Source organism: Kogia breviceps, chromosome 16 (assembly GCF_026419965.1).
Source record: "Kogia breviceps isolate mKogBre1 chromosome 16, mKogBre1 haplotype 1, whole genome shotgun sequence".
In the NCBI taxonomy this organism is placed as follows: domain Eukaryota; kingdom Metazoa; phylum Chordata; class Mammalia; order Artiodactyla; family Physeteridae; genus Kogia; species Kogia breviceps.
Window position 1 is genome coordinate 32,850,703 of NC_081325.1, and position 23,708 is coordinate 32,874,410.

Consider the following 23,708-nt stretch of genomic DNA (forward strand, 5'->3'; position numbering starts at 1 on the left):
TTAATGTTTATTTAACAAACATTCCTACTTTTTCTGTTACAAGATACAAAGCACTATGATCGTTATGGGTGGTCCTTTTGGCTAAAAAGGTTAAAAACAAATATCTGTATAACATTTTACACTTTACAAAGCATAGTTTCCAGTTGGAACACCAAGTTCTAGTTTATCAGTAATGAAGAAAAATGATGAGAAAAAAAAAGCCCCATCAACACTACTTCATACTGTTCCTTATACTGTCATTTCTTTAAAAAAAACAAAAAACAAAAAAATGTACAGTTCTTGTTCAATATATAACACATGAAATGCAATGTTTGCAAAAATCAACCCGAAAGATTCCAAAAGAATATATACACAGCTAATTTTAATTAGTATACCAATAACAAAATACAGGCAAACAGACACAAAGGAAAGGACATGTTGCTGATGAATATTGGCCTATGCTTATCAACATGAACAGCTACTGGATACAATAATTTGATCACACCTAAAATTGCAGTTATTAGTCTAAAAAAAATAAGTACATAATAAACATGTTGAAAAATTTGTTAAACGACACCACCACTGCCAGGCACATCTTTAAAATAATGTGTAATATAAAATGAGAGAATGTGAAAATCTAGTACAATAGAAAAAAATGGAAATTGTAAAATAAAACTGATGGCTGAAGTGTAGTGCTGCACTGGGGGTCAACAACACTGTGTCTATTGTTCAGCTGAAACACACAATCTGCCTTTAGATACCACTATAATGTTCAATCAAAACCCGTCAATCAGCACCATTTGTTTGTAATCCCTCATCAGAACCCATTGCCTCAGTCTGAACGTTCACAGGAAAGAATGCAGAGAGCATATCTGCAACCACTTAACCTTCATCAACCAACATTCATGCACACTCATTAACATTTTTTTCATACCATTTTCAAGCATGACACAGCTCATACCAGAATAATAATTCGCTGATAATTGTTCAAGACAACAGCTGGACAGGCAGAGTGCAGAGGTGAACACTCTCATAGATTATGGGGTACAGTAATGCATTACAATTAGTATAAAAACTCATATGCTCATGTTCAATAGTTTTCAAAAAAAGTTAAGAAAACGTCATTAGCAAAAACACCGATCCTAACTTTAACTCTTCATGGCCCACTGTCTGGTTCTTTTAACACTTTACTATTTTGAAATAAACCAGTGGCAACCACTGACCCCAGTTACTGCACCATTGCATTAACAGAAGCAATAATTTTGATGCAGTACCATCAGACATAATCTAAACCTATGATCTAATTTAAAGACTACTAAGAGGGAAGGGAGAGTTTCACATCTTTCTAATAACATTGTTTTGTAATAAATCTCAAAAGATTATTGTTTATTAAAAAAAAAAGTGGTACTAAATACTATGCTTTAAAAATGTGAATTCAGAGAAATTAATACCACTGAAGAAACCTGGAATGATATCAATAAAAAAGAAATCCTAGATATAGAAGGGAACTTAGAGAATATCCAGTCCAATGTCCCATTAATAAAAGCTTCAACAGCTACTCTACTTCTACCATGATGCAATACAAATAAAATGATATTAATATGATAATGATAAATTAGTTGCCATTTATGAAGTAATGTGAATCAGGTATCATGCTAGGTATTCAATAGACATAGTCTCTTAATAATACTTTAAGAAGCTACTAACCTTCTTTTTCAAATGAGAAAATTGAAGTTAATCTGAAAAAGAATGAAAATTTATACAGGGATTCCCTGGTGGCGCAGTGGTTGAGAATCCGCCTGCCGATGCAGGGGACACGGGTTCGTGCCCCGGTCTGGGAGGATCCCACATGCCGCGGAGCGGCTGGGCCCGTGAGCCATGGCCGCTGAGCCTGCGTGTCCAGAGCCTGTGCTCCGCAAGGGGAGAGGCCACAACAGTGAGAGGCCCGCGTACCACCAAAAAAAAAAAAAAAAAAAAATTTATCCAAATTCAAAAAAACCCAAACAAACAGAAAAAAAAAAAAAAAAAAACAGAGATAGGATTCCAATCAGGCAGTCTGATTCCAAAGCTGAAGGTTTTCACTGTTAATTTCTGCATTAGAATCTTGTTTCTATTTCCTTTATTTCATTCTAACATTCTGGCTCCACAATTGTTAGAATTAAACCTATCTCTGTAAGGTTTTTATAGTAAGTCCCCTACATATGAACGGAGAGCTTATTCATAAGTCCAATTTGTTCGTTAAGTCCAACAAAGCTGGCCTAGGTACCCAACTAACACAATTGGCTACACAGTACTGTACTGTAATAGGTTTATAACACTTTTCACACAAATAATATATAAAAAACAAACACAAAAAATAAAACATTTTTAATCTTACAGTACCTTGGAAAGTACAGTAGTACAGTACAACAGCTGGCATACAGGAGCTGGCATTGAGCGAACAGGCAAGGAGAGTTACTGACTGGAGGAGGGAGAGCAGGTGGGAGATGGTAAAGCTGAGGGATCGTCAACAATAGGAGATGGAGGGCAAGCTGCAATTTCACTCACACCTGACATTGATGGCACAGGTTCTGGTTCCTTGCTGGAACAAGATGCACGTTCACATCTTTGAAAGTTCACAATGTGAAGGTTTGTATGTAGGGGACTTAACTGCATTCCAAGACACAGCACTTAATGTTCCACAGTTTTCTACTCTTCTCATGTCCAAGAAACCTGCTCTTAGCATTCATAAAACCTCTAACCCTGTACTTCTACCTAGTTTCCCTCTGACACTCCACCAGCCTTTATTTCTTTCACCACCCACCTTAGATTTCCACATCAAACTTCTTAAGGTAGCTCCTACTATGTCTTTTCCGTCTTGCTTATTTCACATTTAACCACAAATGTCTGGGAGGTGGATCACCAAACCTAAGTAAATACAATGTCCGTTTCTGCAGTCCTATTTCCAATTAGTGATCACTGTTGAAGGAAATCACATAATCTACATTGGGATCCACTATACTTTAATAATATTCAATGTAATCTAAAATAAGACCTCAGTAACATAACCCAGGGTTCAGGAAACTGACCCATGGGCTTAGGCCCATGGGCTAAGGCTCATCTGGCACTTGTTTGGTAAACAAAGTATTAACTGGAACACAGTCATGACCAATAGTTAAAATAGAGTCTGTGGCTACTTTTGTACTACAACAGCACAGGGGCATAAGTATGACAGAAGCTATAAGCCCACAAAGACGAAAATAGTTACTATTTCGCCTTTTATGGAAAAGCTTTGCCACCCTATGCTGGAGATCCATAACAACAGCATCTCAAGTCAACTGGATAAAAACCCATTTGTCTTCAGCCTAGAATCTATAGACACCAGCCCAATTCATGCTATAAACCTAAATTACCCCATGGTTCTACAATTCTTTCCAAAGTCCATCAGCTAATGATTATCTAAACTTGGTTGACCATACATCCACAAATCTCTCTCACATGTATGCATTCCCATGGAAGTATCCTAGATTCAGGACTTCATCACCAATCCCCTGGTAATTGAATTAGTCTCTGAACTGATATTCCAGCCCCTGGACTTTCTACTATGTCACAGAGCAGCTCGATACTGAATTTTCATGCCGAAGCATAGATTATATCATGTTATACATTTATTCAAAACAGTCCAACCTTTGTGATAGAATTTAGTATATTTAATATTTTAAATTATTAACTTAATATATATAAATGAGTGACATGAACCTCTTTCCAGGTTCATCATTGCCCCATCCATCTCCCCATCCCCACAGAGACTGAAGTATACTCCATCAGTACTCTTAACTTCCAAGCCTACATATTTGCCAAACATGCCCAGCAAACATGTTCACAGTTTCAGCTCCCTCTCCTTGTGTGTTCATTCACTAATCCATCCGACTGGCCTATAAAGCACAATTAACATCAGACACTGGCCTGAGTAAACGGAATGCAGTAGGGAGAACACATGTATCTGCTCATGGAAAGATTACAATCTAATAGGAAAAGGAACATTAAATAAACAAACAGATATGAATTTTACTTGAATCACAAACCAGTGTAATGAATGAAAAACAAAGGACAATGTGGGACTGAATTACAAAGGGATCTACCCTAATCTGGGAAGTTAGAGAAGGCATGTCTCTAAGAAAATGACACATAAGCCAAGAAATGAATTATGTATGGGGTAGGCAATGTGCAGCTACCTCCTTCATAAGGTCTTTTCTAATTACCCCAGTGTAAATCAACAGATTTTTAAATATGTCTAATAGTTGTGATATAATGACTTGATGTAATATGGTCAGTCAAGATATGATAAAAGCTACTTAGCATAGAAAGTATGTATGAAAGTAACAAAAAATTATACTGCATATACAAACAAATCTTGAAAGGATAAAAGGAAATACAGTCAAATCCTGTAATTAATTCAAGTAAGGTAGTAGAGTTTAGGGTAGTATTTTTTCTTTTAGCCACTTCTAAATTTTCTCTAACATAAGAGTTTTATAGCAGTTTAAATAGTTAAGTGAATTATCTTTACATAATTTTAATAAAAACATAAGTAATATTTTGTTGCTTGATTACTAACACACATATAATACTTTATAGTTATAATACAGAATAACCCATAAAACATTTATCTTTCATGTAAAATTGCAAGCTTCCCAGTTATAATACCTTTGAATCCTATATCACATTTCACTCAATAAATTTGTTATATTTAAATATTATTTGTATCTTGAGGTTTCTCTACTTGGTTAAGGCTTTTATTAGCATCTATAAGAAAAGGAGTTAACATACTTGATTTTTTTTATTGTGCCCAAATCTTTATAAAAGGACAGTTTTCAGTAAACTCTGAATTTTTTTTAAAGCTCAAAATCAATACTTATCAAAAAAAAAAAGAAAAAAGAAAAAGAAATATTAGCAAGGATGTGGAGAAACTGGAACCTTTGTATGTTGCTGGTGGGAATATAAAGTAATTCAGCTGCTTTGGAAAACAGTTGGCAGTTCCTCAAAAAACTAAACATAGAATTACCATAGGATACAGATAATTCCACTCAAAAAAATCAACCCAAAAGGGTTGAAATCAGGTACTCAAACAAATACACATACAAAAATGTTCAGAGCAGCACTATTCACAATAGCCAAAAGGAGGAAACAGCACAAATCCATCAAAGAAAGAATGGATAAACAAATCATGGTATAATACATACAAGGGAATATTATTCAGTCATTAAAAGGAACGTAGTAGTGATATATGTTACTATGTGGACAATGCTCAAAACTGATAGGCTGAAAGAAGCCAGATACAAAAGGCCACGTATGGCATGATCCCATCTAAATCAAACACCCAGCTTATACCAATTCAGAGACAGAAAACAGACTGGTGGTTGCCAGGGCTGGAGGGAAGAGACAATGGGGAGAAACTGGTTAATGGTACAGGGTTTTACTTTGGACTGATGCAAATGATCTGTAACTAGATAGAGGGGGTGGTGGCACATGTACTAAACGCCACTGAATTGTATACTTTGGTTAATTTTATGTGATGTGAATTGTACCTCAATTAACAACAACTATAAAAAAATCAATACCCAACAAAGGAGTAATTTTAAGGGAAAAAAAAAACTAAGAATAAAATGTGTTACAATCTGTTTGCTAAGTTATTCCTGGGGTTTGTAGACATCAAATCAAGGTCCATCCAACGATAACAGAATTTACCTAAACTTTTTCCTCCTTCTTATACAGATTCTTGCTGCTAAAACAGGAAAAAAAGGTGAAGCATTTTAGCATCTAGATTCTGAACTTACCCCACTCGCAACCACCTTCATTATTCTCTGAATTTTTTACCTAATGTAGCCTGTTATTCACTCAGAGCTAAAGTCATCAGTGATAGTGTTAATTAGAATCTAGATCATTTAAATAATTCTACTCTCCTTCTAAAATTCCTATTTGCTTAAAATGAAAAAAGACAGTTTTCTTGAGGAGGTTGAAATTATTATATTTCTGCTTTAAAGGAATAAAAAAACATTAATTTCAGCCAACATTAATTTGGTGCCCACTAGGTGCCAGGCAGTCCCCTAGGTACTTAGGATACATCAGTAAACGAAACAAAGATCCCTCTCCTAAAGGAGTTTAAATTCCAATTGGCGCAGAGAGAGAAAAAGACAAATGTATACCTAATAAATAAGTAATAAACAATATGTTAGAAGGTGATAATTTTAAAAAAAGAAAAACAAGGTAGGGAGAATTGGGTTGGAGAGGTTGTGGGTGAACACAGGCAGTGTGGCAGTACTAAACTGGGGGTAAGTACAGGAGCCTCATTGAGAAGGTGACATTTAAATCAAGACTTGGAGGTGGTAAGGGGCTGACTCGAGCAGATACCTGGAATAACAGTGTTCTAGGCAGGAAAGAGCCCAAGGCAGGAGTCTGGTATCTCAGACTGGTATGTCTGAGGTGAATCACAGAGGCTCTCCAGTGTGACTGCGGTGAAAGAACTGAGACGAAGGTTGTAGCAGAGGAAGTGAGAAAGCAGAGGAGCAAGAGCGAGAATGGTTTCCAAAGCTTCAGCCCTCTCCCAGCCGAAAGGGCTGGCCCATGTAATGGCAGACAGGACAGCTGCACAGAGGTGGAGGCTCTCCAGTGCTAACCTGGTGAATGACACATTGGCAACAAGGCAGCAGTGGCTCCCATGGGGAATTTTCCTAGGAGATAAAGAATGGGTAGGGACTGCAAATTAAAACATTCAGAGTAAGTGATGACACAGAGAGAGGCAATGCAATGCATGGACAAATCTAATGGAAAAAGTAGACCAAATTTACTGGAGAATGGTATGTAGAATAGAAAAATAGCAAGAAGTATACAGCTAAAAATACAATTTGGACCTGAATGCAGAAGGCTACAAATGCCAGACAGGGAAGGCCTTTTTTCTTTTAATCCTTTAGAATGAGTGCACATACGGGAGATCAGTAGGGACGATAAATCTGAAGACAGTTTATATTACTGTCTTAAAAACAGAAAGACTATGAGAAAACAATACGAAAAAAAGGTGTGAAGAAAGTATATAATGACTGAAATGGCTTCTAAAGTTTAAAGGACCAAAACAGAAGATACGTCATTATGCTGCACTAGTAGTCAGGGCAGCTGGTCTCAAGGTCATTTCCACACCAATGCGTATCGACTTCCACCCAGGCTCCCCTCAACATGCTCCCATGCCTTTCCCTCCCTCCTTTTCTCTAGTGTTCCAACAGGAGAGAGAGGAACGAACACGAGGCATGAAGTTAAGAAGTAAACCCTTGACTTTCAACTTCTTTCTAATGATGCGACCTTGAGGATTAGATTTTTAACTTCTCCAGGCAACAGCTTCTCACACTAACTCTTATAATGTGAAGACCAGGCCCAGTTAGGAGCTGAGCAAGCACCCACTTCCCCTTTACTTTGTAAGTCAGTTCCTTTCTCTCATTCTTTTTTGCTTCCACCAGCTGTTCTGGCCTTCTTATAACTCTAGAATAATCAAGAATAATGAGAAATTTTGATTTACTGAGATTGTAGGTGATGCTTATTCATCAAGAACACACTGACGAAAATGGCTCTTTTTTTTTTTTTTTTTTTTTTTTTTTTTTTTTTTTGCGGTATGTGGGCCTCTCACTGTTGTGGCCTCTCCCGTTGCGGAGCACAGGCTCCGGACGCGCAGGCCTAGCGGCCATGGCTCACGGGCTTAGTTGCTCCGCGGCATGTGGGATCCTCCCGGACCAGGGCACGAACCCGTGTCTCCTGCATCGGCAGGCGGATTCTCAACCACTGCGCCACCAGGGAAGCCCGAAAATGGCTCTTTTGACAAAGCACACCTCAGAGATACAAAAGTGGGCATGGGACCATCATGTCAGTTTCATTCTCTGCACTCAACAATCCTGCTGAGGAAAAATGATAGCTAAAAAAAAAACAAAAACCAGTAATCCACTGATTAGTCACTTTTGGATTGCCTAGTCTACGGAACAGTATTCTTTCAGATATATACATATATGTGTATATATACATATATGTACATATACACACATATAGAGTAAATTCTATTACAAAAGTACTGCTACCACACTGAAGTTGACACAAACTGCTGTTTTCCTTGCTAATTGTATTGAAAGCAGATAAATCTGCTTAAGTTTAATGGAAATACAAATGACTGGTCAATTTTTAAACTCATGTTCACTTTTACAGATAGATAAGATTTTAAATGAAGTTAAACACAACCTGGGAAAATTAAAAAATATTATTCAGAAAAAGGATAATTTTTAAACAAAAACTTAAAAGCTCTAAAAACTAACGTCCGTCATTTAAAACCAAACACAATTATACCACTGGCTATTTCAACGCTTCTGGGTTGAATCTTACGCTAACGGGACCAAGAACGCCAAACTATCCCACTGTGACCTATGAAACCCTGAAAAATAATTGGTTCTCTAATTGAAAAAGAAAAGAAGATTAAAGAAGGGAGAAGAGCCCTGCTTCAGGAGGAACAAGTCTCAGGCAATATGATGACAGAAGAGTAGACTGGCAAGTAACTGAGCCAACAATTAAATTAAAATAAATTGCTTACTTTGTGTGAAATGTGGTTGTATTAGATCTTTTGATAAATGTGATATCCCTCAGTGGTGAAATTTTTCCAATTAAAATAAACTTTTTATATATTGTATTTAAATTATCCAGTGAAATATGCAATTATAATAACATATTTCCCAGCCTGTAATGAAACTGTATATTCATATTAGGTCTGAGTAATATTTGGACTAGGAAAAGGTCCCTCCTTCCAGAAGTCCCTATTATATAAATATATAAGTATTACATAAATATAATAAATATGATTCAGATAAAAATATGTTGTGAAACATCGTAAAACAAGAGTAACAGTCTGTACTTTAAAATATAATTAAACTTTACAGTGAGGGAATTAAGTTTTTCAACAAGGCAATATAGAAACAATCATCTCCCAAAAGTTTATAATGTATAAAATATAACACATTTCTTTTTCTAAATTAGAACCAGTCTTTCTTTCTTCCTTACATAGTAACAAGTGAAAGTCGAGAACCAATTTGTTTTTAAATACCAGTGGTTCTTTACCCTAGCTTTTTGAAGGGTATTTCTGGCTTGGAAAAAAAAATAATAAGTAAAAACATATATACAGAATTTACTAACATCTTAGAAAAAATGAAATTAATAGTATACATTACAAACTGGAAAATATACAGTAGGCTGTGATACCTGTTCACATTCATTAAATATAGCATATTTAAATAAAGAAGAGGAAATATCATTCCTGGCACTTAGACATGATATGAGGATTTTTCCTAAAACTCCAGAAAGGCACTTGGCTGTGGTAACAAAAACATATGTTGGTATGATTAGTAAAGATCCAAAGCTCAATAAACATTTAGTGAACAGAGCAAATGATTTAAACAGTTAAGCCAAAATGCCCCAGGACCCCAAAATGACATTCCTATAAAGGGAATGCAGGGCTAAAGGAGACTGACATAATTTTAATGAGCAGAATCAACAGGTCCAAGTACCTTGTGAAATGCTGCAATTTTATGGCATCCAGTTATCCCAACCCCCATCCTCCTCTGTCAGAGGTGTCCACGTCCTAATCCTTGGAGTCTGTGAATATCTTACCTTACATGAAAAAGGAAACTTTGCCAGTGTGGTTAAGGTTAAAGACCCTAAGATTAGAAGAGTCTCCTGGACGATCCAGATGGGCCCAATTTAATCACATGAGTCTTTAAAGAACCTCTCCTGACGCAGGTCAGAGTCTGAGAAACATGTACTCAAGGAAATCAGGTGAGGAAGACTCAGCTCACTGCTGCTGGTTTTGAAGAATCTAGAAGGAGGCCACAAACTGAGGAATGTGGGCAGCCTCTGGAAGCTGGAAAAGGCAAGGGACAGATTCTCCCTGAGAGCCTCCAGAACATAGTCCTTGATTTTAGCCCAGTGAGACTACCTACAGAACTGTAAGATGGTAAATTTGCATTATTTAAGCTGCTAAATTTGGAGTAATTTGTTAGAGCAGCAATAAAAAACTAAGACAAAGCCCCACCTGTGAGCATAATAATTCCTCCCACCTTTGCCAGCTAAACTATGCTGAAACAGGAGGGAAAGAGAGGAAAATGGATGAGAAGAAAATGGATGTCAGAGTCCTGACATCACTGGGATATTGAATTTACTAACTCTGGGACTACCAACCACCAGACTTCCCTTTTAAATCACTTTTAACTGGGTACTGTCTTCCGCAGGCAAACTTTCTCACAGAGTCACCAGAAAAGATCGATTTACATACACTAATGCAGCATGTAAGTTTCTAAGTTCATCATCCAATCTTAGATTTGGGGGCTGTGAGTCATTCTGAGATAAACACTTTTCACTTCAATAGTTTTGCCTCCCCTATCTATTACTAGACAGGCTGTCAGAGAAGAAGAAATACCAACACCCATTTTCAATTAAGTTCCAGACATCTGTTCATGTATTTCCTTCTTGTTTCCTCAGGAAACAAGAGTTAGGCTAAACCATACGTATAAAATACAATTGTATACAGTTGACCTAAATAATTTCTTTAGCTTACATCACAGAGCTGGAGGAGTAACCTATTCTTGAGAAATTATCACTCCTGTGAATATCATGCTAGCACTCTATGAAACGAAGAAAATGAACAGTTATCATCCTTCCTGCAAACCCTGGGGAGAATTTAGGCCATCAGCTCTACTTGGTACTCTTATTTGCCTATCAACTAAAGGTTCCCTACGCCTTAATGCGCCCCAGTTCCACAATGACATTAAGCCGTCCGTACCATCCTCGTTAGGTTGAAACTGTAAATAAGTGTCAAAAATAATGAATTATTAACACTATCCAGTAAAGTTTTATAAAGAACTGAATGAGCTTTCCAAGATCACTCTCAAATCATCAGCTCAATGCTCTAAAACAGAATCACACCAAGAAAAACAAAGTTAAATTTTTCAATTTTTAAAGTTCATGAAATTACACACCAGCTCCATAAATGGGCACCAGTTCCGTTAATGACATAAACTGAAAGAAAAAAAAATCACAGAAAAACTTTTTAAAAAAGAGGGAAATAAAATCCCAAACAGGTCTTTACATTTATACCTGATTCAACAGATCCTTTTCTACAGAAACTTAATAAAGCATTTGACAGTTAAGATGTACACAAAAATGAAAGAAACAAGAGGTACAGACCAGTATTCTATAAGTCTTCCTAAGTGGCTATTAACATAGGTCCGTTAACAGAGCAGTTTCATGATTTAGAAAGCTTCATTTGGAAATAAGGCCAGGGACTTCCCTGGTGGCACAGTGGTTAAGAATCCGCCTGCCAATGAAGGGGACAAGGGTTTGAGCCCTGGTCCGGGAAGATCCCACATGCCACGGAGCAACTAAGCCCGTGCGCCACAACTACTGAGCCTGCACTCTAGAGCCCGCGAGCTACAACTACTGATCCTGCATGCTGCAACTACTGAAACCCACGCGCCTAGAGCCCATGCTCCACAACAAGAGAAGCCACCGCAATGAGAAGCCCCAGCTCTCCGCAACTGGAGAAAGCCTGCGCATAGCAACAAAGACCCAATGCAGCCAAAAATAAATAAATAAATTTATTTTTTTAAAAAAAATAAAAAGGAAGTGAGGCCAAGATGGAGGGAGGTCATTTAACTTGTTACCATTATGGAAGATTCAGAGATGATACACAAAACATTACAAGTAAAAATGAGCCTGCATTCTCAGAATTTAAGTTCAGCTAAAATTTCCTGAGCAACTATAATGAACTGGGCATTGCAAAATATGTTTTAAAATATTCATCATATAATCCTCACAATAAACTTATGAGCTGGATCTTATCTCCCCCATTTTAGAGAGGAAAGACCTACAGCTGTAAGGGCTGGGGTCGCACACTTGTAGGTGGACTCCATAGTGCCTCACTTCTCCTGCAGACTCCACAGCGTGATGTTAGTACTTACAGTTCAAATACTTACAGAAGTGAAGAGAGGTACCAAATGATGAAAGATGGTCTTAATAAAAATCGGCAGGTTTTTAAAGCCTTTAATATAAATTGTGGGATGAGGATGAACTGCTGTGGGGCAGTGGTAAGGTGGCAGGAGATGAGGAAAATTATTCTAAATCAAAGAAGAGCACTTTAAATAAAACATAATAGGATTTCTTTTAATCAGAGAAGCAGCATGGCATAGCAGAAGGAGCGATGGCTTTACAGTCAGATCTGTATTCCATTCACAGTGGCGGCTCCTTTTAGCTGAACTTCACTTGAAGAGCACAACTTTTTCTTACCAATAAAATGTATACAACATTTGCCTGGGGCCCTTTGCAGAATTGTTTTGGGGAGCAAATAAAATGATATAAATGAAGTAAACATAACTGCTAAAAAGAAAGACACATTATTAATACTGTTGTTTTATTATTGTCTAATTAGGGAATAAGTTTTCTATTTTTTTTTCCATTTTTGATATATGCTTTTATTAACAAATGCATTATGGTCTGTTAACATGGATTTTAAAAATGGATGGCAGGATGTTGGAACCACCATAAAAAATTATTCTAAGTTGGATAAAATATCTCATTACAAATAACACACTAGCCCTTTCAATTACAAAACAAACAAACCCCAAAACCACATTACCTGTGAATAGGCAGCAGTTGAGGCGAGGCCCCTGACCTCCACCTCACCCCCACCTCTACATGTTGCAGCAGGGTCCATAACCTTTTTTGCCACGGAGCCCCATCGGTAATCAGAGAAGTGGACCCCTTCTCAGAATAATTTTTAAATGCATAATTTAAATACATAAGATTTCAAAGGAAGCAAATTGTTCTCGAACACAGTTATTAAAATGCACTGTTTATGGACTGGTAACAAACATGTCTGGCAACCATGGAGATGGACTGCTCAGATCTCCCTTTAGGAAAGAACTTTCCACTCGGTTACAAAGGAGCACACTTAGCTGACAGGCTCCAAGCCATGAGCACCCTCAGGACCCTCCTCAGTTTTGGAGCCCCAGCCAAGGACTCAGCATGGCAGAAGTAACCAGGCCTGGCCATCACGGCCCAACCTGGGACTCCTCTGACAGGCATTCTGGGCTCCAGCACTCCCTCCCAGCTGCACTGGCTGAGAATTTCCCAGATTTGCCTCATAGTCCCAGGTTCTTCCTGCCTAGTCCTGCTCTCAACCGCCTTTTACCTTTCACATGCATTTACCCATCCCTTGCCCCTAAAAAAAAACCCTCCTGCACTTCAACATCTCAGCATCTGCTTCCTGGAGGACCCAACAGACAAAATATGCTTCTTTATTAATGTCTTAAGTAACAAGGTCTAGCTGCAGGTCTAATAACTACTCGAATTTTGAAGTAGTGATGAGTTTCAATGATATTTCAATGTACCTGAAGCAATTCCCATGTGATATGAAAGTACGTATGAACCTTACAGGTAGAAAATGACATAGGTACTGCTGTGTTTGTTTGCCTATATTTATCATTGAAGGAAAAGCTAAATTTCAGTTAGAGGTTATTGAAAGTGATGATGCTAAATTTTTTTTTCTTATCCAAGTTCATAGGCCTCAAGTTAAGAACCCCTGGCATAGTGTGTGTCTGACTTTGAAATATCCATTACTTTAAGGCACAGACACCTATTTAGACAAGTCAGAGCTGTGATAAGCAAAGGTCTCTAAACTGGCATTCTCCTCAGATGCCATGACAGCCATGAAAGCTTGTGGTAAACACAGAACATGTTCAAGGTATCAGAGCATATGCCCAAATGACCTAACCTTGAGGGACCAAAACAACAACAACACCCAGCTTACCTAAACACATGAATATATAATCACCTCCAAACCTAACTTAGGAAATTCAAAGTTATAAAATTACAATAAAGTTATTTCCACAGAATTTTTTTTTCTGTTAGAAAAGACTTTACTACACTGTTTATTTAATATCGAATTCCTATAGCATGGAATCCAGCAAGAAGCGCTAATCTCCTTATGACTCTCCTACCATGATCCCACTCCCTCCTTGTGCTCCAGGGATGGATCCAGGTACAATGCTAACTCCATGTGATTCTCTCTCTTCCAAGCCTGGCAAGTGGTGTGTGTGGAGGAGGGCATGGGGGTCAGAGAGAGTAGAGAAGAGAAGAAGTGAATGGCCAGATTTACAAAATATTATTTTAAGATTAAAATAGCACATTCAGGAGGAGGAGCCTCATTTATATTTTCAGGAGAATAATGGTGTGCTCTAACTATGAGTGGGAGTCCTGAGTGACAGAGCATACCGCAGACAAGGCAATCGAAAAATGCACTTTGAGCAATCAGAGGGCAACAAGAGATGCCAGGGTAAATGGGCAAGAAGACAGAAGAAGGAAATTCAGGAAATGGAAGAGAAATCCTAAGAGACGAAATCCTAAGCGATGACAATGGAATGTAATGACTTTACAGTTTTGTTAAGGTTTGACAGCTACAGGCGCACCACTGAAAACTGCTACCAGAATTAAAATACCATGATGAGCTACTTGTAATATGGAAGGGAGACAGCATCCCCCAATCTACCACTAGTCAAGTGACACTAGTTGAATCCAGGGCCCTAATACCATTCTTTTCTCCAGCGGAAGAAGAAAAAAAGAGAATAGAAAAAAGGAAAGAAAATAAGCCATGTTTATGGGCATACTCCCCCCAATACAATACACACAAGTCCAAGCCTCCTCCTTTTCTGTTTATAGCATCAGTACAATATATAAGAAACATGCCTATTTACAGGGACCTTTAAACCTTCTATCACACCATGCCAAAGATATGCTGGGTAACTAAGTGTGTAACTGAAGCATTTTGTGGACTTGAAAGTTGCCTGTGGCTCCAACCTAAATAACACCTTTCTTTAGGCTCTCTCTTTAGGTTTTATTTCTCTAAAGCTTTCAGAATAAATTTCTGTCTCTTTTGCAACCCAACAGAGAATATAATTGGTAACAATGAGATACTCTCTAATGGTGAAACAAGCAAGACATTCCTGACCTATCTCATAATTTCCTTAAGTTCTTTCCAGATTCAGCCACAGACAAGAACCAAAATAAATCCCTAGAGAAATATTTAATTCGCCACTGACTTCCTCCCCAATCTTCCCAAACTAGTGTTTGTCAAATATCTTTTCAGAAACCTTTAAGATGTTGAAGATATGTTACATTCATTTTGGCATCATCTCTATATTAATATGCTCCCAAGAACCATATTTCTGTTATAAATTATATTGTTCACCTTAATGTAGGCTTCTGAGGTAGTTCAGGATTTTTTATACACTTTGGTTCATACAGAGGAATAAATTGTGTTTCAGATACAAAGCAACAAACTGAACACAGCCAAGTCACTGGGATACTACATGGTTTATCACTGCCTACCCCAATACTTTGTCCACTGAACTATGATGTCAGAAATCTAAGCTTGATTTGTTTTTAAGTACATAATCCATTAACTGTTTCCATATGCCATAACTGTTCAGTTGAGAAATTATTTATAAACCAGTTTATTGGCCCTATCTGGCAAATATGATGCACCTGTTATAGAATTTGATTACTTCAGAAAGCTAACAATTGTGGCATCACATTTTCATAATAAATCAGGCTACGAGAATTAGACTATTCATATACCTTCAGAAAACCCTTTAATCCCTATTAAGTTAACAGTTTGTGATTTTAGTCGTTAAATCCAACACCAATAACCTGTTAGTATACGTTAACCCATTTTCCAACAGCCTGTAAAAATTAACCAACAGATGCTTCCACTCTGATAAAAAATATGCAGGTCATTAGCATTATTATGATGATACCAAATGTTCAATATAGTATATGAACATTGTGATTAAATTTCTGAGAGATATACAAACAATGTTCTTTTATAACCTTGTTAAGTCTTAACATAAGCCAGAGACAGTAAAACATGGCAGTTTTTTCTACAATCAAGATCAGTACTGGTTGTCCCACTCCTTGTTCTTAGACTTCACCTGCGAACTTGACTGCGCTTCACCAAGGCCACAGAGTAACATGAGTACAGAGCCCCTCACCACAGCATCCCCAGTGCTAAACACAAGGCCTCACATACAACGTTTCCCCTATAAATACCTGTCGACTTGAACAACGGTAGCCAAATAGGATAAAGAGAAAAAGCAGAAGAAATTAAAGAGGCAGATGAGAAAAATAAAAGAAAAAGATGATCAGGAAAAATGCCTACATGTTATTTTCAAAAGGATCTAAACTATGGAAAGCTAAGATGTATCTCAAAAATTTAGGATGGAGAGAAACAAGGAAAACAAAGTGAGATACTTAATAGGGAAATAAAGTATAAAAAAGAAAATGATATTACTGAATCAGGAAAAAAATGTTGATTTCATAGGAAATGGCTTAGAGGGGGGCTTCCGTACTCCTTAAGATATGACACAAGGCACACTCCATTGAAGCAAGGCTATAAAAGTCACAGGGAGGGGATTAGTTTAGAAAGCAAAGTAAGTAAAATCTAACTGGAGAAAAAAGAAGAAATATAATAAAGGGCAACATGAGTTAAGAGGAAATGTCCAACCCGCTTACCAAGAACATCTTGCTCCATCTATGAGTCAGTGGGGCAGGGTGCTATTGTGGGTAGTTAGAACTGTTTTGCAATCGTAGACCAAGAGAAAAACCTCAGCAGAGACGTGGTAAAGATTAAACATGGTCACAGGAAGAAGATCCAGCTCAGGGCTGGTATACCACAGGTACTCAAAAGGGATTATTAGTTCCTCTTCCTTTTCCAACTCCCAGGGTATGAGACCTCTGAAACCCAACAGTCTTAACCTAAATGTCTCATAAACCTAAAGCAGTGTAAAATAAATAGCCATACTTAGTGACAAAAAATAAAGAACATGAGAGAAAAATCCCAAGGTTCTTTTTAGATTACTGGATTCAGTTCCTTTCTTTCTTTATCCTTTCTGCCAATTTCAAATGCTTAGGCAGCACAAAGATTGGCATCTACCATTTAAAATGCCTGGGATGGAACATTCAACTATGTCAGAGAAAGAGCCCTGGTTCTTAGTCCAAACAGGTACTTCAATAAATAAATAAATAAATAATATTTTCTCTAAAAATCCACAATTCTTCAGTAATCTGAATTCTTTGTCCTTCCCTGCCAAGTTGTGATACAAGCCAATGATGACAATCAACTAGCAGCCCGTGCCTTTATCTCCCCCTGCCTGCTAGAGAGTGGAGAGCAACTATATTTCTACCGGGAACTCAACAATGAATAGGTTTAATTTTGAATTCTGCAGAAATGACAAAATTGATTCAAAGTAACCTTTGGTGTCACGTGAAACAGGCAAATATTAGCAGCCAGGCCACGAACAAAGAGACAAGGAGCAACCTATCCACCAGCCCTCTGTCTTGTCCACGTTTTCTAGGCACCTTTCTCTTGCCTTCCTTTCTGACCTTTCCTATAAAATATCTACTGAAGTCCTGTCTTTCTGAAAGCAGCAATGAATAGCCTTTTCTAATGAAATACTAATAATGCCAAAAAGAACACTTTGGCTCCGCAAATGCTTTCTAGGAATTATTCTTTAAAATCCAAACCAAAAAAAAGTCACTTTCTCAGCTCGCCACCTGTTGGCATTGTGAAATGTTGGCACTAACCCACATTACAACCCTGGGCTTCCCCATCTTTCTGTTGATCATGGAAATATCATCTACTGTCCCAGAAAAGAGGAAGCAGCATTTGAGCTGAGAGAAGAGAAGTCATAGCCTCTGCCAGCCTCTAAGTCAAACCAAACAGAGATTCAGGGCAGTGTAGATGCATGCACCAAGCCAGAGAGGCACTGATATATGGAATATTCAGAAAAGGATCATTATTTCCTCACCTTAACCTTTACAACTAGTATTAGATTGAGCAAATATGTTGATTTTTTTCAACCTTAAATCGTAAGACTAAAGTTAGATGACAAGAATTTTTTAAAGGTCCAATTATTTCATTTAGGGCTAACACTACAGCTAAATTAAAGACATGCTAACAAGTTTCCCTTTTGAGTCTCATTAATTAAGAAAGTAATCAGAGTAAAGAGGGGAAAAAAATAGAGAAGCTGGATCGCAGAATTACTTAAATAGCTTTTAGGTACCACCCTTTCTACCTACTAGAAAAGCAGAGGGAAAACTAATCAATTCCAGATTATGAAATCTGAAATTCTGAAGTGTTTTACATGTAAATACACATTTTAACTTTCATATATTTTCCCTGATTGCCTGAAGAGTGCACTAATCTTATTCAAAGAAAATTTTGATTCTCCATAATCAAAAGATAAAATTAAGATCTGCTTACTTCACAAGTTTTCCTATGGTAAGCTTGCTAAGAAAATGCCCCTGGTTTTCAAAGGTCAAAATATATCATTTTTACTATTTTGATCAAGACCAATGGTGTTCCAAAATATCTGATAAAGGCTTTGGATTTAACACAAATTCTAGAAATCTAATTTACAATTACCTTTTAGAGTTTCTAACTTACAATTATTTTTTTAAAAGAGTTTTTAATTTATATTTTAGAAAGCATTTCAAAGGAAAGCAAACGATTTTTTTGCTATCTGCCAACATCCCTTGGTTGCTATGATGATCAAGTTAAATCACGTATATGAAGCATCTAGCATGGTGCCTAGTACACAGTGGGCACTTTAAGAAGTCAATTCTTCTGTCTACACCAAGCCTTCCCATCTCCATCCAGATGGAGAAAAGCCTGCACACAGCAACAAAGACCCAACACAGCCCAAATTTTTTTTTTTTAAATAGTAAAAATTTTTAAAAATAATTAAAACAAACAAAAAAAGATAATGACTGACCTAAGTGCCTTGTACTACAAACCTAAAATGTGTTACTTAAAAATGAACTTAGGGCTTCCCTGGTGGCGCAGTGGTTGAGAATCCGCCTGCCGATGCAGGGGACACGGGTTCGTGCCCCGGTCCGGGAGGATCCCACGTGCCGCGGAGCGGCTGGGCCCGTGAGCCATGGCTGCTGAGCCTGCGCGTCCGGAGCCTGTGCTCCGCAATGGGAGAGGCCACAACAGTGAGAGGCCCGCGTATCGCCAAAAAAAAAAAAAAAAAAAAGAACTGAACAGTATATGTGCATATCAGCCCTGAAACATAAGTGGTAGGCCCATGACACTGGATGAGACAAAATCAAATTTCAGACAAGAGTAATTCCTAAATATAATTGTTAAAAAGAGAAAAATCACACTGCACAGGTAAAAGGTATCTGTGATGGATTTTTTTTATTTTTATTTTGTTTATTTTTTTGCGGTACGCGGGCCTCTCGCTGTTGTGGCGTCTCCCGTTACGGAGCACAGGCTCCGGACGCGCAGGCTCAGCGGCCATGGCTCACGGGCCTAGCCGCTCCGCTGCATGTGGGATCTTCCTGGACTGGGGCATGAATTCGTGTCCCCTGCATGGGCAGGCGGACTCTCAACCACTGCGCCAGCAGGGAAGCCCCTGTGATGGCTTTTGAAAATGAATTCCATTGCATTTAATGAAAAGATGTTATAATCTACTCATAGACTCTATTTCCAACTAATTTTCAAGATGCTCTATAAATTTGATATTTCTAAGCCATGTGAGTCATACTAATTAATTATGTGATAGTCACTGTAACATTAAAGTGTGGGAAAATTCTGACTAGAGGAAGACTTACATTTTGTTTTCATTTTTCTATTTCTCATTGACTACAGGGAATTTTCACACCAAAATTTTCTCTGAAAATACCCTCTTTTACTAAAGTCTAATTAGAATATCTTCAAAGAAGGTATTATAAAGAAAGTTTTTTAAGTTTTGTATTAAATCATTTGTATTTTAAAAGTTGTTCAATTGATACTCTATATAAAAAATTAACTTCAGATTATTCATTGGATTATTCCTTTATCCATTAGTAACATAAAAATATCATTTATATGACACAAATAATACTTTCTAAAGGTAAGCATATAAAAAGTTACAATATTAAAATACTAAGAGTAACAAATAACCAAGATATTAAACTTACCTTTTGGTTGGCAACAAAACGTATTCTCAAGTTTACAAAGCAAATCCACATTTTCATACTTATTTTCGTTTGCTTTTACCCAGAAACAGTCTTCAGTCATTTCCTGAGGTCTGATCTGCAGCCAGAGAGAAGACAGATTCACAAACAGTGAGTGTTTCATCTGTCCCCCACACCCAATCACCATGTATACACCCAGTGCCCCAGAGCTGCCAGCAGATGTTTATGAAGTAATCTCTGTAAGATTTTTCTCCTAAAGTATGTTCAATAAAATATAAGTTCTGCAGGAAGTTAATGTGTTATTAGGGGGGAAAAAAAAGGTTCCACTCTCAAATACTTGGGGATTTGAAGTTGAATGAAATGAAGTTTGTTTCTTCTCAATTATACTTCTCCTAGTCTTTAGCAATGCTCTATTTATGTGACCATGAAACCATCATTCTGCAGGACTCAGAATTCCTATGTCTCGACTAACTATCCACTTCTGACAAGTAGTAATACTTTTCCCAATAGCTACCAACATAAAAAAGTTCCTAAGAATACTAATTTTTTTGTACTTTTGAAAAACACTTCAAAATACACAGTATAACCACAATAATGTTGAATTGACAATTTAATTACAATCAAATCCCATTGTAACAACTAACATCAATTCCTACCCAATTTATAAACCAGAGAGCTTTAGTTAATAGCAAAGGGCTTTGACTCAACATTTTTATTTAAAATAATGCCTGTTTATTTAATGTCATTTTGAATAGGGTTCCCATTGGAAACTATATACAATTATACTCAAGTTTTAATGTAGGTAACAGTATTATTTCTCTATATATTTCTGTTTTACCTTTAACCAATTCAATCTTCTCATGCTGGTCTCCGGTTTAAATTCTTTCTTTGGTTTTAACCCAAAAGGCAGGGTTGGTGGTGGGGGAGAGGTTCGTCCACTGAGAAATCCCAGGGGAGGTGGTGGAGGCACAGGACCACCACCAAATGGCATGGGCATTCCTGGAAGGGGAGGGGGTGCAGGTGGGGGTGGAGGGGGCAAGCCTCCACAAGAGGACAGTGGCGGCGGTGGAGGAAGTGCTGCATGGCCAGTTCCATTTTCTTTTGAAGAAGGCAAATAGGTACCAGGTGGCAAGGCACCAAACTATAGGGGAAAGAAAAATTAGAAATATGACAAAGAACTCTCTATAAAACACGTTAAAGTACACTTTTCTCAAAAATAACGTATTATTTTAAACCAAAAACAACTGAATTTCAGTAATGTCATGTGGTTTAACCGGAAAACAAAATTTCAAAGATTTTTTTTCCCAATTTAAGAATATTATAGCTTTTGTTTTCATAAAAATGTAATTGTCAGAAATATTACTCCCCGTTTTGATGTAGTTATGGCCAACCAGGTGGAGATGACCAGGAGGCAAATGGCAACATAGGCCTAAAAGATCTGAAAGTCAGCAGTCTCTACAGGACAGCTGAAGAAGCCATGGGTGTAGATATGTTCACCCAGAGTATGTAGCATGAGGAAAGGTTTATATACAGAATTCTACAGGACACCAGCATTTAAGTGGTAAGTAAAAAAAAATAAGATCCAGAAAAAGAGAGGTAAGTAATATTGCCACATCGTGCCTTTGCCCTTGAGAAAAAAAATCTAAGGTTCTTAGTAGGACCTTCAAGAGCATGTCATGATCTGGTCCCTGTGACCACTAGGCACTTCTGTCCTTATGTTTCCATGGCATAATAACAATAGATGCATTTTTACTATCATAAAGGTGATCTGGGTTGATAAATAATTTTTTGTGATATGGTTATTTCCTGAAATTACTAACTTCAACTCTGAGCCATATAGCTATAGGAGTATTAATAAATCATTTAAAAGTTTTATGGCATAATTAGGGAAAATAGATCATGTATAAAGGCTTGAAATCAATATCCAAGGTCAGCACAAAGAAGAAGTATTTAAGAGAAGTTGAGACCACAGTCAAAAAAACATGCCTTATCAAAAACATTAGGTATAAAGAAGAATCACTTTAGTGTTATGCTGGGTTGCTGTGATCATGAATAGCACAGCCCTCTCAATATTAAGGATGTATGTACATTATACTCACACTCAGTATACATTTATGGTTAACAATTAATGTCTTAAAACAAAGGTGTGGTTGAATTTCTGCTCTAGATTTTGATGGGTGTGACAGACTTAACACTGATGGGGCCAGACACTGTGACCACCTTGCCCCCCATTCTATCCCCAGCACCTAACAGTAAGTACTTGGCTGTTAAGTGACTAGAGGAATGAAGTCACAGATAATAAAACATATTTTATTCATAACCTTTATAATCAGCATAGCTTTGATCAAAGAGAAGTAATTAAGACAAATGCATAGATTTCATGAGAAATACAAACTTATCCAAAGGAAGTATTTGTCAGTTGTTATTCAAAAATGAATATTGTGGCCAGTGTCAAGTCTCTAATTACAGGCTTTCCTCTAATAGACATAAACAAAGGTCATCACTGTATACAATTTAAAACAACACAGGAGATTCCTTGATTTAATCTGTTTCAAAATGTAAATATATTCCCATTTTATATAAAAGCACATGCAGCAAAAACATATCCAAACATGGTGAATATGTTTTCTATAAACTGAAATTTTCTAGAGTAGATTTATGAGTAATGCTTCAACTGGGAAAAAATAAAAAGAAAGGGAAGTCTAAATTTATACTAGCCCAGACCAGGAAAAACTTTTCATGAATATTTTAGCCATTGTCTATAACTCAATCTGAAATTTAAAAACACAAATGTTTCTTTGATATGAGAGACAAGGAGCCACATAAGAAAGATGAAAACTTTCAATAAATTGTGGTACCTTCTCCTGCAGCACTAAAGAAAGATGATCATTGAGAATTTTCTGGTAGATAGATTCTAATTTTTTTTTTTTCCAAAACTGAACACTAACAGATAGCTCTTAGGGTATCTTCAGACAGACTCTGCAACAAAACTATACACTAAAGTATAAAAGAAAACAAGCTCTCAAAATAACATGAGAAATAGTATACCTAAGACTATTTCAACATAACCATAAATTAGGAAGAAAGGAAAACAGCAAAACTATACTTATTGCTCATCATCTTATGTGTAAATCTACATGAAAAAATTTAGCTGTGAAAATTCTACTTCCTTACTCTCATCCATTTAAAACGTGCAGATGATGTATTTCTTGCTACCTAAATGCTTTATGTGTAGAGAGCGTATGTGAGTGTATGCATTATCTGCTCCATAATCCAGATTTGCTCTCTTTTTTGTCATGTTTTAAATCTGTTTACTTATGGAAATTGAAAAATTATCAGAAAATGTTCTCATTCAGCTAGAGGTTATCTTTCACTGCAAGGTACCTATAGGCTGAAGGTTTTCAAAAAATAAATAGCTTGAGCAATAATTTTCTGTAGTGGGATAAAGATCAGTGATGAATGACAAATCTAAGAATAAAAGACTTTCTTACCCTTAATGCTTAATCACCTAGCAAAAATGTGACATCAGGTACAAAACCCAAACGAAACATAAGGAGGCAGATTAGTAAAAGTTTAGACGTTCTTAAAAATGCAAGCAGAAAAAAAGGGGCAAAATAATTTTAAAAATAAACACAGCAGAATAGAAATACATATAAACAATA

General features: G+C 37.0%; 1 protein-coding gene across 2 annotated transcripts in view; it reads right to left on the reverse strand.

The window, feature by feature from the left end:
- DIAPH3 (diaphanous related formin 3) overlaps positions 1-23,708 on the reverse strand; it is a 565,809-nt gene that overhangs the window by 319,832 nt on the left and 222,269 nt on the right. For both annotated transcript variants that reach the window (XM_067016329.1, XM_059042398.2), the window contains 2 exons: positions 20,885-21,187; positions 20,050-20,164 (listed from right to left, as the gene is read on the reverse strand). In XM_067016329.1, coding sequence (XP_066872430.1) covers positions 20,050-20,164; positions 20,885-21,187 — 418 coding nt within the window. The remainder of the gene's footprint in view (positions 1-20,049; positions 20,165-20,884; positions 21,188-23,708) is intronic.